This window comes from Moschus berezovskii, chromosome 22 (assembly GCF_049115385.1).
Source record: "Moschus berezovskii isolate FMDL1 chromosome 22, NW_MosBer_1.0, whole genome shotgun sequence".
Taxonomy (NCBI): Eukaryota; Metazoa; Chordata; class Mammalia; order Artiodactyla; family Moschidae; genus Moschus; species Moschus berezovskii.
Window position 1 is genome coordinate 23,576,234 of NC_142481.1, and position 17,785 is coordinate 23,594,018.

Here is a 17,785-nt window from a genome sequence, read left to right on the forward strand (position 1 = left end):
AGGATACGTGGTGGCTGCTCAGATAATCAGAGTGGGAGACGGAAGGCAAGGGTAACCTCTCCTTTGCTCTTGAGAGCCTTCTCCCTGTCCAGGTCCAGAGTGGTCTCAGCACAGACAGGCATCCCCACCCAGAAAATCCCTGCAGAGCCCCTGGGCGGCCGCCGCCCCGCTGAGACGCAAGCCGATTCTCTGAGCGCGCGCGCCCTCTGCTGGCTGCGGGGCGCGGGCGCAGCCTCTGGATTGTATATAAAGGCAGCGTGGCGCGCAGGACCTGGCGAGTGCCGGAGCGGAGCCGGCGCGCAAGGAGAGCGCGGTGCTGCCTGAGATCTCTGAGCGGCTCGCCATGGCTGGCCCACAGCAGCAGCCACCTTACCTGCACCTGGCCGAGCTGACGGCGACCCAGTTCCTGGAGATCTGGAAGCACTTCGATGCAGACGGTCAGTAAACCTCCAACTTGTGTGCCCGCTCGCCCCCAGGGGACCTGCAGTGGAGGGAAGGGGTCAGTGATGATGTGGGCAGGTGTTAGATTGCCCCCAGGGCATGTTTTGGCCGCAGAACCTGCTGAGGTCGGGGTCCTGAGTTTGGAAGACACCTCGCTGCCCAGTAACAACTGTCAGGAACTTTTCTCCCCTGACAGCCCACCGGCTTTTGCAGCCTCATTCTGGGCAAGTTGGGGCTTTCCCAGACAGGACGTCTGTGCTGGCAAGGGTCCCCAAGACTCCCCTTGCCATTTTATCTTCCCCCACCTTCCCCTTCAAGGTAACAGCCTGCCTTCAGCGGCGGCAGCCACAGGTCTCAGAAGCCCACTCATTTCTTCCCCCAAGTTCCCCTTTTGTTGAATACCAGGTTAGCCAAGTAGGGGTCCCGGGGGCTGGGGCAAGCTGAGGGGTGCTGAAGGAACACCCTTGGCCTCCCCAGCCTGTTTGGTATGAGGAAGGTTGGAGAGAACAGCCAGGCAGTGAGCATCCCCTGGGCTTCCTCTGCCATTTTCCATCCCTCACTGGCATGCAGGTCCCACTCACAGCAGCAGTGGGTGTGGTAGGGGGCAAGCTTGGGGTGCCAGCCTGGTGCATTCTTTCAGAGCGCTAATCCTGGGTGCTTTGGGTGACTCCTTCCTTCTCTGGGTCAGGGGAGGCACCATCTTAAATGCCTCAGTGACTGACCCTCTGGTCTGTGTGATGTTGATACTGTCCAACCAAAAACCAAGGGCTGGACTGAATGACGTTTGGAAGTTGGCTCTAGGGATTCCAAGGGTCTAGGATGGTCTCAGGCATAAAGGGAGGTCCCCTTTTAGAGGCTTCAGATATCACTAGAGACTTTTTTCTCTACCACTCCCCCTGGAGAAGGAAATGGCAACCCACTCCAGTATTCTTGCCTGGAGAATCTCATGGACAGAGGAGCCTGATGGGCTACAGTCCATGGGGTCGCAAGAACTGGACACAACTTAGTGACTAAACCACCACCACCACCCAACTTAAGTGATCTTATTTCCTTCTCAGAAGTCCTGCCTGGGGTGGGCATCTGAAATGTTCTGGTATCTCACACCACTGGCAGGATGGTGGTCCAGAGTATTTATCCTGGGACTGAGAGCGAAGGGGGTGGGAACCAGAAGAAGGATCAGGTGGAGGGTCCCGCCATTCTTCTCCCTTCCCTTCCTTGCCTCAGCAGGGTGGAAGGAAAGGTGGCTACACAGGTACCTTGCACCAGATTGCTGTGGAGAGGCAGGGGTTAACGGGTATAATGATGAGTGAAGTTTTGTTCCCTAGGAGCCAACAAGAAATCTGGGGATGAGAGGCCGTATGATCTGCCTATGAATTACTGAAGGAGGAGGGTAGATGGTTAAATCTGTAAAATGGGGCTAAGGAGGGGTTGTGTCTCCAGTCCATGGCTGGGGCCTAAAAATCCCTTGGGGGCAAGGGTTATGAGAAGATTGTCTCGTATTCCAGGTGACATGACAGTCCCTAAGGCTTCTCCTGCCAGTTTATCTGCACCAGAGACTTGCATGATTCAAGGAAAGTTACCAAGTGGCCAAGGTTATACCACCGGCCTCCTGCCAGATGAGTCAGCTATAAACAGAGGACTCTACAGTTCTCCCCCTGTTCTCACAGGGACAGCCAATAGCACTCTCGATAATCAGGCAAACCCTCACATTTGTCTGAGACTTTGTACTTTTCAAAACACAATCACACCTTCTTGAGTTCCACAGAGAGAGGCTCTGGGCAGATCATGACTCTCCTCATGTGGATGAGGGAACAGATACGAAGTGTGACTTCTCTAAGGTTGTGAAGCTAAGTGGCCCCTAGCCAGTGCTTATATCCCCACTCTGATTTCTGGACACCTGCTTTCCCTGCCATTCCACTCACAGAAGGGCCCCTGACCCTGGAAGTGATAGGCAGTTCCTTTAATACTAGAAAGGGGTCCTTCGCATGGCTGGAGCATAGCTGAGCTAGCATGAGGCCAAAGAGTCATTAAAGACTCCCAAACCATTGTGCCTCTGGCTCCCTCCTGCTCCTCCATGAAAGAGAGCTAGATTGCTTCTTGGTTCATTGTCCCACTTGGCATCCCATTGCGCTGTCTGACCACTGCTTCAGGGAAGTTCCAAGGAGGGACCATGGACCTCACAGAGAAGGAAAGCATAGATTAAAATGCCAGAGATGGTAGAAAATGATGCTACAACCAAACTGAAATTCCACTAAAGGACCCAGAATTATCCTGTGGGTCACCTTGCTCTGGATCTTCGCTCTCTGTCCCCTCCTGAACTCTCAAGGCTGCCAGTGAGCTTCCCTCTCACCCCTGAGGTGCTCCCTGTCCTGGCTGAGCCTCCTCTTCCTAACTCAGGCTTCTGTTTTTATCTTGGGGTTCTTCCCAACTCTCCTGCCACTCAGAGAGTTAAAGACCTCTGAGAAGACTCAGCTCACCAGGTCCCTGGAGTGAGCTCACTGGAGCCCAATTAGTCCCAGCCACTAGGGAGCACCGACCCACACCTCCTGGACTCTAATAAACGGAGACCAGGAGTCCGTAGGAGAAGCTGGACTCTGAGGAGAGTGAGGACGAGGCAGGGGATCTAACCCTAACTCAGCCCATTTCTAACAAGGAGGAAAAGCCATCATCCTGGTGACTTTGCACAAAGAGAGTATCTTCAAGATTATCATCAGCCTTGTGGTTAGAAAGGAAGGAGCAGGTGTCTGGAGAGGGGGAAACTGCGACTCAAAGAGGCACCATTCTTTTCACAATACCACATCGCAAAGTGAGAGGGTGGGGGACCCACGAATCCTCTCCTAGTCCCCCTCCCTACTCCTCCTCAATGGCCAACCGAGGTCATGCACTTGGAAGGGTCCAGGTCGTCTCTCAAAGGCAGAGGTAAAGAAGATGACAGCCAAGAGCACTCTGTGAGCCTGGCTGAGAAACCTTTACGTGCCCTACATGACTGAGTCCACTGTTTTGTTGCTTCCTGGTCACTTCTTTGTCAGAACCTTTCTCACTGTGCAAGATTCAGGCTTCAGAGAGATGCCCAGGTCCAAGCTGATGCTGTCCTGTCTGTGGTTCTGACCACACGGCCACCAGGCTCCTATTCTGCTGACCATCAGGAGGGGGTCCGTGAGGAGCCAAGATTTGCCCTTGGCCTTCGCTACTCTTTGGAAGCTGATGCAAGCATGGGGATACTTTCTCTCCCAGAGGCCAACAGACACTCACAGGTCAACGCAGGGAATCCCACTCATCCCAAGAAGCATCCTGCAAGGACATATTCGTGCATATACATACAACTATATGAACACAGTGGTCTATTACCAAGTTCTTTGGGAAACTGAACTTTTGAGAAAGAATGTGCTTCCCTAGGGAACAGGAAAATAAATCCTCTAATCTCTACAGTGGAATATTATACAACCAACAGGATTGAGATGGGGCTTTTATACTGACATGGAAAAATGTCCGAGAGGTAGTACCGGCATTTTTTTAAACTGCAGCATGACACTATTATAGTATGAGCCCATTTTTACTATTAATGAAAATATTAGAAAGAATATAAAAATAGTGGTCTTCTCTGCAGAGTAAAAGTGAAAGTGAAGTCACTCAGTCGTGTCCGATTTTCTGCAACCCCATGGACTGTAGCCTACCACGTTCCTCCGTCCATGGGATTTTCCAGGCAAGAGTACTGGAGTGGGTTGCCATTGCCTTAGATGATATCAAATTAAAAGGCAATTTCTTTAACTTGTGATGTTAATTTCTATAGTGTTTTACAAGAGCCTGTGTTTCTTGTATAATTAGCAAAATAATAAAAAGAGTCAAGAATAAAATAATTTTATGGGCATTGCCCCCCAAAAGAAATACATCTCTCGTTCCAGTTGTGGGCCTCTGCCCAGTCTTCTAGGCCTCTGTCTTCCTCCAGATGGCCCTGGTGATGTGGGAGGCTTTGAGAGCCTTGCACAGGGCCTGAGCCTTGTTCCATCCAGTGTGGCCCCAAGGACTAAAAATTACTGACAGGGAGGACCACCAGGAACTAAGGAAGGCCCTGCCCAGTCTTCTCGCCTCTCTCCACAGGGGTAATAACAGAAGCATCCTCCCAGCCCACCCACTACGGGAACACTGGCCGGCCAGACAGCGAGTGGCCAGGCCAGCGTTCAGTCACTGATGAGCTTGAGTCCCTCATGGGGGAAGCTGAGGAAAGCTGAACAGCAGTGCCCCTCAGAGGTGGAGAGAGGCCTGGGCGGCTTGCACTGGAATTCTCAATGAAGGAGGCTTTTGAGACACTGAAAAGAAGACCTCTGTGCATAAAATAGGGCTTCCCTGATGGCTCAGACGGTAAAGAACCTGCCTGCATTGCGGGAGACCTAGGTTCGATCCCTGGGTTGGGAAGATCCCCTTGAGGAGAGCATGGCAACCAGTCCAATGTTCTTGCCTGGAGAATCCCCACGGACACAGGAGCCTGGCAGGCTGTAGTCCATGGGGTCACAAAGAGTCGGACACGACTGAGGAACTAAGCCCAGCGCAGTGTATAAAAGAGATAACTAATGAGAACCTACTGTTGATCACAGGGAATTTGACTCAAAGCTCTGTGGTAACCTAAATGGGAAGGAAATCTAAAAAAGGTGGATATATGTATAACTGATGCCCTTTGCTGCACAGCAGAAACTAATACAGCAATGTAAAGCAACTATACTCCGATCAAACTCAATAAAAGGAAAAAAAAAATGAAGACTTGCCCAGAAAGGGTTACAGAGTATCCTGTACCTAGGCATTTACACAAACACGACAATTGTTACTGTGCAACACAGCTGTGCTGTTCACAAGATGATCGTAGGATTTATAGAAATGACTGCTTCGTGGAACATTAAAGTCAGAGGGGTCTGATGCCAGGAGGCAGCCAGCGCTGTCTGAAGGTGGCTTTCCTTTAACCCTGTCGGTGTTTCTCTGCGGGGTCCACGTGCCCCGTTTGTGCCTGAGGTCGGGATTTGGGGTTCTTTGGGAGCAGTGTCCCGCCCCACCTGGGTAAGCCCTAAGAATAAGGCCCCCACCCCACCTCTGCTTTCACCCTCAAGTCCCCCGTTTGTTTTGGCTACAGTGCCCTTTGGTGTGGATGTCCACAGCACACCAGCCCTGCACAGGGTGCCCTTTGTGTGGACTCGTGCCCCATGGCCCAACCTCTCCAAGGGTGACGGTGCCAGCTGAGTGGGGAGGCAGCTGTGTCTGAGAAGAGCTGGGGCTCCCCAGGGAGGCAGCTATGGGGACGTTTGCACAAACAAGACACTTCAGCCTGCCCCGCCTCACCAGGGCAGCCAGCAGCGATCCCGCATCCCTGCCCTACTCGCCTTGTTTATCTCCCTCTAGACTTGAGTAGTTTCAGTAGCTGAGCCCCTGGGGGAGGTTTCCAGGGCTAAGGAGACCTCTCGGGGAAATCTCTTCTGGTACCCAGGGAGCCAGAATTAATAGAGCAGGCGTGCGGCTCTTCAAGAACTGAGGCTCTCCAGCTCTGACCCACGGGGCTGTCCTGGCAGATTGCATCAGATCCCACCTCTGCCCAGCCGGTCCCAGCCGGGGCCTCTGGCTTTGGCCCTCTGCCTCCCCTCCTCTCTCGCCCAATCTGTCCCATCCTTCTGGCCTCCACCCCTGGGAGCTGGCCCAGCATTAGGCTGCCAGATGTCCACAGGTTCGGGGGACCCAGCTCCAGAGCCAGTGTTCCAGAAGCAGCTCAGCGCAGAAACACAGATAAAATCACTGAATATTCATCCAGGAGCTCTGCACACTGGGTACTTCCCCCAGGAGCCTCTGGGAGACGTATGTCTGTGTCTGTCCATCTGTGTAAGAATGACAAAGAGAGAAACCAAAACAAAACAGAGATATGGACAGAGGCTGTCCCTGGATCAAGTCAAAGGAAAACAGGCTGTAAGCTGTGGTTCAGTCTCTTTCCCCTCAAATTCCTTCTCTCTAACATGAGGTCGATAGCACCCGTCTGCTTACCTGGCAGGGTCCTGAAGCCCAGATGGGACAGGAATTGGAGAGCTCTTTATATGGTGTACACTGTGCAAAGGCATATTATTAATACTGGAGCAGAGCCAGAGGAAGCCCATTTCTTGCCTCAAAGGGTGAGATGTGTCCCAAAGAAAACCGGGGCTGAGGGTAGACGGTTACTTACCCTTTCATAAATTTGAGCTCCTGACAGGGAGCCAGGAGGCATGGCCTTCTGGATGCTTTCTTGGGCAGCTAACTTGAAACTGCCTAACTGCCCACTTTGATTTCCTTAAACAGAAGGAACATAGAATAATACAGATTGGTGAGCACTCATGGCCACAGCCCCAGGTCCATGCTTCTCAAACTGGAGCATACAGGAGGGCTGGTTCAAGGGCACATTTCCGGGCCTCACTGCCAACAATTCTGATTCAGCCAGTCTGGGGTTGGTTAGAAATCTGCATTTCTAACAAACTCCCAGGTGATACTGACATCATCAGGCCCTGATCACTCTCTGAATAGTGCTGGCGGAGCCTGGTGGGCTGCCGTCTGTGGGGTCGCACAGAGTCGGACACGACTGAACTGACTTAGCAGCAGCAGTAGCAGCATACCACTCATGTCAAAACAGGCACTGTCACTTAAAATGAAACCCTGGTCTACCACCTCAGGGTTCACACCAGCCCTCCACCTCAACCTCAGAGGTGAAACCAAAGGCATGGTATCTCAAGGGAGAAGAGTTCACGTTCAAAAGCAGTGGTTCTCAAATGTTCATGCTCCTATGTTGTTAAAATGCAGATTCTGATCAGCAGGTCTGGGGTGGGGCCTGGGATTCTGCATTTCTAACAAGCTACCACGTAATTTCAGTGTTCCCATTCCACAGACCACACTTTGACGTCAAGCTCTCATACTCCAGATCTGCCAAATTAGAACTTCCATTTTAACAAGCTCCCCGGGTAATTCTTACATACCTTAAAATTTGAGACAGGCTGCTCTAAAGCAGTCCTTAGTCCTGACTGCACCTCACAATTGCTCAGAGAGCTTTGAAAACATGCCAATGAGACACCCCCCACCCCATTAAATCAGCAGCTCTGGGGGTGGGGCCCAGGCAATGGTGCTGCTTTAATAGCTTTCTGGGTGATTCTAATACCTAGCCTGGGCTGAGAACCAGGATTCCGAAGCTGAGCAGTAATGCTGCAACTCTTTGGGCCAAAGGGTTTATAGCCATGGATTGGTTTGGAAGACCTTAAGAGCACAGAGTATAAAGTGATGCTTTTAAGTTATGTGAGATTTTACATTTTCCAGAATGCTATCACAGCTTTGTGTTATATGGCTGTCACAGTGACTCTATATAAAGTTAAAAAAAAAAAAGCATAAGTAGTTTTGAGCATAAACAGTTACAGCCATTTTAGAGATCAAGAAAGATCAAGAGTTGAGAGAGACGGACTGGCTCAACAGCACGTGAACAGGTACAGAAATGGCGACAGACTTACAGCTCTTACTCAGGCTCCTCTTACTTGTTCAACTCTCGGAAAACCTGTATCCGCAAACGTCAGTGAGAAACAAACCCCTTTCCACCGTGGGGCAGGGCATTCTTCAGTCAAGTTTTCCAAGTGTCTGTGGTCAGATTAACTGCAAAGAAGTGCTGACTCACTTCAAAATTTGGGGAAACCGAGGTACGGTGGCGGTGAAGAATGGTAGCGACCCTAGCATGCAGAAAGATGCGGGGTCCCTGGCTCCACCCAGTCCCCCTCCCTAATGTTCACAGGGTGTGGTTTGATGTGGAGATTACAAGGGATGGCTGTTGTGTTAACCGCATCCTTATCAATGCCAATCCACGAGATCTGTGGGGTGGCCAGCCACCCCACCCCCATATAAGATGGTCATAGAAAAAGCAAACCACCTGCCTAGTGTTGAAGTCCTCCCTGGATGCTGGTAGGCCAACCTGTCCCTTACTCCCACCTTGGATAACAGGTGCCTCCTGCCTGATGGGCAGGGAGTCGCTCTGAGGGAAGCCAGGGTAGCGGAGGCCCTTCTCCCCACAAGCCCACCCTACCCCCGATGATGGAAGATGCCTCGTCTGCCCCCTGCAGCCTACCTAATCTCTGCTCCGCACCCTCTCCCTTCAGCTGGTAGATATCTCTGTCTTTTGTGTGGCTCCCTCACCCCAGGAGACCATTAAATGCTCTTGGGGAACCGGCCTGTATCTAAACTTGGCTATAGTTCCCACAATGTTGAACTTGTTATTCAGTTCAAAAAAAACAAAACAAAACAAAGGCTGTAGAATTGAACCGCATTTCTGTTCCTCTGCACAGAATGAGGTGCTGGTGGCAAGCGGGGTCATGCAGCCCCCTGCTACTCAGGCTGCACAAGTCGGACTCAAGGAGGAGTTTCTTTCCACGGGGGCGCTGGCCGGCTCCTGGCCCCCTCCTGCCTCTGCTAGTAGCTGGGGTTTTTCAGCGAGGCCATCCCGCCCAAGCTGTCCAAGGAGCCCCATAGTTATTCAGCCTCCTCCCAGTACACTCGCGAAACAGACTCACGGGCACTCACTCACATGTCCCTCCAGCCCTGGGCCAGCCCACCTGAGGCCCCCGCTACATTTAACCCCAGTGCGTGCTCACTGTACGAGCTCCACACACACCACCCGACTCCAACCTCAGCCTCCGGCTTCTCCTGGACCCAGAGGTACGCTCAGCTTCCTGCCTGAGAAATATAAGAACAACCAGATCATGGCAGGGAGCGACCCAGGGAGACACAAAGTACTGGTTCCTCCAACTTGGAGTCACTGTCCACTGGTGACTGCCTTTTTATCTAGAAAGCCCTTTATCCCCACCCCGCTTTCCGCCACCCCACTCCAGCTGGCCTCGCTGGCAGTAGGCACACACTTCTGAAATTCCAGCTCTCCTAAGAAGCTTTGCAGAACATCCTAGAAGAAAGATGACCACCCTAGCCTAAGGGAAACAGGGAACTCAAATCTTTCCCCACCATGCACTACCCCCCTGCCCCACCCACAGTTACAATCGTATCTATTCCCTGCAGATAAAAATACATAATTTATCTCACATGATGCCCTCCATACACTCTCCATATTGTGGCATTTTTCCTACTAGAGGGCGCCAGTAAGGTTACTTATTATCATGGGGCACTGGAGGGGAGGCTGGGAAGAACATACACTCCCATGCTGACATCCCCCTCCACCCTCCCAAAAGCCCCCACCAAGGCCAGGGTAAACAGGTCTTCTTTATTCTCTTTGTTTAGTTTGTAACTCCGTATGCCCTTGACACAAGCTACCACCTCCCTTTCCTTTTCCAGTTGAATACTGTCTATGAGAAACTTCCTCAACTGCTTTAGTTCAGATTTGGAACTTGACCTTTAGCCAGTGGTTTCCAAATCTTGCTATAGGCATGAAAATCACGTGGGGAGCTTTTTAAAACATCAGGTGCCCCCATCCCGTGGGACAGACACCCTGCCTTTCTCCTTCCACTCTTCCCTCTGCATCAGTTTCCTGGAGCTCCCATGACAAAGTACAACAAACGGGGTGGCGTAAAACAATAGAAATCTATTCTCTGACAGTCCTGGAGGCTCAAAGCCCAAAATCAAGGTGCCAGCAGGGTTGGTTCCAGGCTCTGAGGGGTAATATGTTCCATGTCCCTCTCCTGGCTTCTGGTAGTGGCTAACAACCCACAGCACCCCTCAGTTTGGAGATGTATGACTCTGATCCCTGCCTGTCTTCACATGGCCTCCTTTGTTCTCTCTCCGTGTCATCACATGGACTTCTTTTACGGACACCAGTCACTGGATTTAGGGCTAGTATGATCTAATCTTAACTAATTACATATGCAAAGACACTATTTCCAAATAAGGTCACATTCTGAGTTCCAGGTGGACAATCTTCAATTCAGTATAGCCTCCAACTTGAGTACCCCAAAGACTCAAGTTTTGCCTCCGACCCAATCCACCCTGGTGACCAGGGCTTGCCACCTCCCACAAACCTTGAGGCTGATGACCTGTTGTCCCCTGTTAGAGCTCCAGCTCCTGCTGCTTGCCCAGCTGGCTATGGATGGACAGCTGCCAGTCCCTGCTCCCTCTGCCGGCATGGTCCTGACATGTTTTCTGACTACTCCCAGTGTTTTCTGACTACTAAACGTATACTACAAAGATAACACCATTATTAATCTTGGATTTCTATGGTTTCAAATGCCTGGAGGACAGGACCCACATCCCTAACAGTCCAGGGTTGGCCCAGACACCTGCTTGATGACCAGTGAGGAGAACAAGTTCTCCATGAAGCCCCCGACCTCCCCACCCCACCCACTGTAAATCTTACTATTTAGCTTGGAGATTCATTGCTTTTTTTTTTTTTGCTATCTTTGCAGGAAATGGGTATATTGAAGGTAAAGAGTTAGAAAACTTTTTCCAAGAATTGGAGAAAGCAAGAAAAGGCTCTGGCATGGTAAGCCCAGTCCCCTCTCCCATTGCATGGAATTTTCTGTCATCCTGACCATGGCTTTGAGTATTATCTGTCCTAGGTCATGCATTCCATCAGCAGCCTGACATCTCTGGTCTTGACCCTTAAGAGTTTTTCTTTTATTTGGAAGGATTTTAAAAATTGATATAATCCCTAAAAAGGGTACCTTACCTCACTATCCTTGAGTGTCTGGAATTGAGGGGTGTTCATGGGTACCATAAGTTGATAAATGCCCCCAAAGCTGCAAATTTTTGTGTCTGTGTCTATAAACATTATTTTTTCCCAGGGAAGAGTCCATAGCCTACCTAATATGCTTAGAGGCGTCATGACTCAAGATTGGATGCCTAGGGGGTTTCCAGTGCCTTTATTCAAGACTAGAGTTTCTCAGCCTGAGCACTACTGATATTTGGGGTAAACGACTCTATACCATGGGGGGCTGTCCTGGACATTGTAGGATGACTAGCAGCATCCCTGGCCTCTACCCATGAGATCCTAGTAGCACCCCTGCTAACTGTGACAATCAAAAGTGTCTTCAGATGCTGCTAATATCCCCTTCAGGGGATGCAGAATTGTCCCCACTTGAGAACCACTATTCTAGAACAACCAAGGCTGGAACCTCAGCAAGGACTTAGAGGAGAATGGAGAATTGCTCCAAACCAGTATCTGAGCTGGATCGCACTGGCTCATTTGTGCAGGTGTCAGACTGCCCTTCATGGCCTGGAGTGACTCCAAATCACATCCCAGCCCCTTAATGGCAGGTACCTTGTTCCTCCTGGTGCCAACCTGGCAGTATTGACCACTAAAGCCTTTTGGGGGGCGTCTAACATCTTGAAAAGGTAAGGCGATTGGAGCTAGTCCATTGTGATTCTTATGTCTGGTTCTCAAATATATGGAGTCAGACCAGCTCCCTCCCCCCAGCTCCTGTGGGTGTTTTCACGGGAGGGTCTCTCCATTCTCCACTTATGCGTGTCTGCTGGCTAATCCACTGCTTATTAGCAAGTCTTCATGGAGCCTTGGGGAGATGAGTCACAAGCCCACTGGTGGGCACTCGGTTCTGAGCTCGGCAGTGGGCCCCAATGAGAAGGATGTCCAAGAGATGGGCTTAAGTGGTGGAGGTGATTCATGGGTTTGTTTATCAACAGTCCTCTATCACTCCTCATTACCAAGATAATGAAGCCCAGAGCATGGAAAACACAGGCTTCTCAGCTGGGCCTGGGATCATGAGGTAGATGAAGGAATATGGTTTTATGAAGTGCTCCAAGCTGAAACCCTTCTCTTAGTCATCCCCTTCCTCAGATGGCATCAGGGGTGATTTTCAAGTCTGTCAACAACACTCCCAATTAACATCATCCTGGACTGGTTCTCAGAGCAGCTGTTACATGGCAGGAAAATTACTGGTCTTGGAAACGGGAATCATGAGTTCACATTCTGGCTATACTAACTGGTGACCTCAGGAGAAGCCACTGCATCTCAGCCTCCATTTGTGTGTAAAACAGTCAGGTTACTAGCTTCATGGGGATTGTTGTGAAATGTAAATAGGGTAAATAGACCCTTACTTGTAATAAGGGTCTAGGATCATTCCATGCACATCTGTAAATGTAAAGGAATCAATATTGATAAACAAACACATATTAGCAAGCTGAGACCAGTCCCAAAGATTAAAGGAAAAAAAAAAAAAAGACAATAGAAGGGATTCAGAAAAGACTGTAAGAATTGGTAGAATTCTTCTCGGCCCAATCCTAGGAAACACACATCCACTAGAAAACCTTCAGTGAAACAAAGAAAAAGCATCAAATGCCAAAATAATTCATCATTGATTAAGGATAAGGAAGAGCTTGTTAATGCAAATAATCAATCAGCAGCACCCCAAACCAAGAGAAGCTCTGAGAACTTCAAGAAGGGCTTAAATTTTAGTTAGGTGATGATGGCCCAACAGAACTTTTGAAGTTCTACGCTTTTTAGCAGTCACACTCATCTAGTGGACTATTTAAATAACCCTCAGCTAATACAGACTTTCTCTTCACATTCTTCCTGGCCTAAAATCACAGTGAAAAGCCTTGTAGAATTGCCTTTAATAGTCTTTAAAGAAGAAAACGAGTGATTTCCCTTGCTCTGGTGGAGTGCCTAGAACCTATTGGGGGGCCTTGCAATAAGCTGGAATTATTAGACGCTGCCTCAGTAAAATGTTGGGACCTGAGTTCTCACATCTGCAATGGGAATAAATCCTCACCCTTCTGACAGACTTATCATTTAATCCATTCCAAAGGCAGAGGGTGTGTTTACCTATGTGGTACACAGCATCTCCACATGTCCTGTTCCCCTTTGAAAATTATGTGACTGAGCCTCAAAGAAGGCTTCCCAGGTGGCGCTAGTGGTAAAGAACCTGCCTGCCAAGGCAGGAGATAGAAGAGACATGGGTTCAATCCCTTGGTCAGGAAGATTCCCCTGGTGGAGGGCACGGAAACCCACTCTAGTATTCCTGCCTGGAGAGTCCCATGGACAGAGGAGGCTGGCACGCCATGGTCCACAAGGTCACAAAGAGTCAGACACAGCTGAAGCACCTTAGCAGGCGTGCACAAGCCTCAAAGAAGAGAGCACTGAAAAGGAAGGACCCTGAAAAGGAAAGAGTACAGCCTCGATTATTCAGATCACTGGTTCAACCTGCCTATTTGGGGTGCAAAATAACTCCCCATCATTGCCACACCAAAAGGGTGAGAGATCCCTGGTTTGAAGGGGACCTAGTGGCAAAATCGTCCTCTTTGTCTTTCTGCAGGTATCAAAGAGTGACAACTTAGGGGAGAAGATGAAGGAATTCATGCAGAAGTATGACAAGAACTCAGATGGGAAAATCGAGATGGCGGAGGTGAGTCCTAGTGTCTAAGCTGCTTAGTGTTATCAGACCTGAGTCCTAGCTGCTAAGAGCTACATGGGAAGGGTCATCGGTTGCTTGTATCTTTCCCATGCACGAGCATCCTTCCAGGAGTCTGATGAGGTGGTGGTCTCAAAGCCCCTAGCCCTCAGGCAGATCAAAGAGAACAGATGGGACTTTTTCTTTGTCTCACAATGAAAGAGGAACAAACAAACATTGGCCTAAGACGGGGATAAAGAACTTTGATGCTCTCAGGGTCCAACAGGTACTGTAAATGTGTGATGAACTTAAGACAGGAAACAGGGTGAGGACTGGGGAGTAGGAGAGTTCGTGCCCCACCTGAAGGCATTCAAGGGAGGGTGTATGTGTGTGTAATTTACATATGTCACGACTGAGCGACTGAACTGAACTGAGTATGTATAACATATTTATATATATACACACACACATACATTTATATATGCATATTGATATGCATAGATATACACACTTTGCTAAAAGATAAACTGAGACATACTAAAAATTTTAAGAGTTTCTTTAAGCAAAAATCAATTCAAATGCGGCAGTACCAACCTGAAATAGTTAGGAACACTCTACCAACAGAAGCTAAGGCAGACTTCTATAAAGAAGACACAGTAGCAAACAAAGTTCTCTGACTGGCTATAGCCAAGTGGTTACATTGTTTGGGAAAGCCTAGTTGGCTGTTTTGGTTGGTTGTGTAGATTTTGGTTTGTGTATGTAGGCTGCTGCTGCTGCTGTTAAGTCACTTCAGTCGTATCCGACTCTGTGTGACCCCATAGACAGAAGCCCACCAGGCTCCCCCATCCCTGGGATTCTCCAGGCAAGAACACTGGAGTGGGCTGCCATTTCCTTCTCCAATGTGTGAAAGTGAAAAGTGAAAGTGAAGTCGCTCAGTTGTGTCTGACCCTTAGCGACCCCACGGACTGCAGCCTACCAGGCTCCTCCATCCATGGGATTTTCCAGGCAAGAGTACTGGAGTGGCTTGCCATTGCCTTCTCCGTTATGTAGGCTACTAAGGCATTAAGGCCACCTCAGTCTAAAGACTTCCTGTTTAACGATGGCAGAAGAGCCTGGCGGGCTACAGTCCATGGGGCTGCAAAGAGTCGGACACAACTGAGAGAGTGACACATCCACTTTTCATATGCACACTTATACATACACAAATACATGTGCACATGTGTGCAGGCCTAACCAAACTCTTCTGGAAATCAGTTTGCAGCCCACGATCAAGTGATCCAGAAGGACAATTGGGCACACGGAGGACATAGTTCTGGGGTGGACTGGTTACCGTGGTGCCTTAGGTCAGTGCCCTGGAAGCAGATACTGAGACAGAGATTCGAGTGGGTAGGACTTCAAGAGAAGGGAGGAAAGAGCAGCAGGAAAGGGCAAAGGAAGAAGCTAAGCAAGGGTGTGGTCTCAGCTGATCTCATGGGGGCCTCTGGAGGGTGGATTGTGCCACAGAGCTGGTCCCACCTTGAAGTAAGGGGTAGTACTTTGAACCCCTATGTCAATCAGGTATTGGATGCAGGCTGCCCACTCCAGGATGGGGTTGACGGGGAGGATGGCTGAAGTAGCCCGTTTGGTGGAGGGCAGTTCTCCTGCAGGGGGCAGCTATGAGCCACTAGCTCACAGCCTTCTCAGCAGCTGAGGGATAGCCCTCCAGTCTAGTTAAAGGTGATCTGCAAAAGGCACCAAGACCATCCACTATAGATGCCTAAAGTGCAGCTGTTGGAACATCCTGACTCAAGTGGGCTTAAAACCAGGGGTCAGCGGGCTTTTTCTGTAAAGATACAGACTACAGTCAGTGTTTCAGTTTGCAAGCTGTACAGTCTCTGCCATGACTCTTCAACTCTGCCACTGTGGCATGAAAACCACCACAAACAGTATGTAAATAAATGGGCCCTGCCATGATCCAATACAAGTTTCTTTACAGAAAGAGGCAAAGCAATTTGAGATGGTTGGTTGCTGGTACACACAGGACCCTTTCGGGGGTGATGGAGAGCCAGATTTGGCTCATGGGCTGTAATATACGGACTCTTAGCTTAAACTGAGAGAGACTCCTAAGGAGAAATGCCATGAGAAGGGTTGGCGGCTGGTGAAAGAGGCCAGGTCTCCAGCCTGGCTTCTCTGCAGTTCTCCTGATTCTGTTCTCTGCCCCACAACGGCTTCATCCCTGGGCTGGATAAGAAAGCTGGCTACAGCAGTTCCAGGCATCACATCCAGATGCAGAAAGGGCCCACCTCACTGGTCCCTGATAAAAGCAAGGAAACCTTTCCCAGGAGTGCCCTCAGCAGACCTCTCCTCATATTTCATTGGCCAGGACTAGGTCACTACTACCCAAAAACCAATCACTGGCCAGGGAAATGAGATTATCATGTTTAACTGAGACTGATTAGGATTTGCCTGTGACTCCAGCATGCTGGGAACAGAGAAGCGGTGGGGGGCTGGAGGGACAGTGGCACATCCTGCATTTTTTTAAAAACCAGATTTGTTTGCAGTATAATTTAAATATAGTAAGCAGCATCAATTTGAACTGTAAAATTCCATGAGTTTAGACAGCTATATATAGCCACAATCAAAATACAACATCTCCATCACCCCCAAAAGGGTCCTCTGAGCACCGGCAACCACCCATCTCAGATTGCTTTGCATTTTCTAGAACTGCATATCTATGGAATCGTTAAATATTCCTTTGAGTCGTAATACATGTGTTTTAAAGTGGCACCACTTTTGGTCCCTCCAGCTACTCATACCCAGAGGCTTGGGGGCACCCAGAAGCACTTTTAGAAATCCTTCTTCCCATTTAAAGAGCTCCCAGCCCCTATTTTCAAGGAAGGAAGCAAAATGAAACAAAATGTGACTCCCTTGCTGCTTTGCACTGGCTGTTCTCTGTCCTTCCCTAGCAGGGCTGTAATGTTACTGTCACTCTCTGATCCCCACAGCTGGCACAGATCCTGCCGACCGAGGAGAACTTCCTTCTGTGCTTCAGGCAGCACGTGGGCTCCAGCACCGAGTTTATGGAGGTGAGACCAAGGCGCTGCCTTCTCTCTTGCACACTGGGGCCTGCCTTCCTCTCACATTCAGACAGAGGCCCACCCTATGCCTAGCAATGGTCCCTGGAAGATACCAAACCCCTTCTGAGTAGCTCAGCTACTCAAAGTGTGGTCTGTGGACCAGGAGCATCAGTGTCACTATTGACTGGGTGCTTGTTAGAAATGCCGAGTCCCTGACCCACTGAATCAGAATCTACACTTTAACAAGATCCCCAGGTGATGTCTGTGCACATTAAAGTGTGGAGGATATGGTGAGAAGTCAGCCTGGGTAAAGGACCTTTTCGCTTCCCTTGTGTGGCTCAGCTGGTAAAGAATCTGCCTGAAATGCAGGAGACCGGGGTTCGATCCCTGGGTCAGGAAGATCTCCTGGAGAAGGGAAAGGCTACCCACTCCAGTACTCTGGCCTGGAGAATTTCATGGACTCTATAGTCCACGGGGTCACAAAGAGTAGGACACGACTGAGCGGCTTTCGCTCCACTTCAGAGTACCTTTGGGAAATCGTGTGTACACTCTGCTTCCCATGCAGGTATCTGACATAGATATTTGCATATGACAGGCTCTGAGAAGTCCTGCAGTAAACAGACCTGTTTTATTCAGCTTGCTTCTGGACACTTTCATGTTTTCTTCTCACTCAATAGCGTTAGTGTTCCTAGAATTCAGAGTTCCAAGAAGCATTCTTGGAAAGGAAGGATTCAGACACCATTCTAAAACTGAAAACGGCCAGTGACAACTCCAGTTTCCAGGATCTTCCAGGCTTGATCTGTGACTGTGGTCATGGCTTCACTTCAAAGTGGACATGGCCATCTCTGCAGTAGGGATTCTTTGAGATCTTCATGTGAACAAGACAATGAAACTCAAATGTCTTCTGAGTAATATTTAAATAGATTGAACCATGAGAAACTGCTCATATTTAATCATTCTTTATTTACAAAA

The 17,785-nt window shown here is 49.5% G+C and overlaps 1 protein-coding gene across 1 annotated transcript in view; it reads left to right on the plus strand.

The window, feature by feature from the left end:
- Positions 1-289: 289 nt before the first annotated feature.
- Positions 290-17,785, plus strand: part of CALB2 (calbindin 2) — a 28,176-nt gene continuing 10,680 nt past the window's right edge. The window contains exons 1-4 of the mRNA XM_055412374.1: positions 290-437; positions 10,818-10,894; positions 13,683-13,772; positions 16,742-16,822. Coding sequence (XP_055268349.1) covers positions 344-437; positions 10,818-10,894; positions 13,683-13,772; positions 16,742-16,822 — 342 coding nt within the window. The 5' untranslated portion in view covers positions 290-343. The remainder of the gene's footprint in view (positions 438-10,817; positions 10,895-13,682; positions 13,773-16,741; positions 16,823-17,785) is intronic.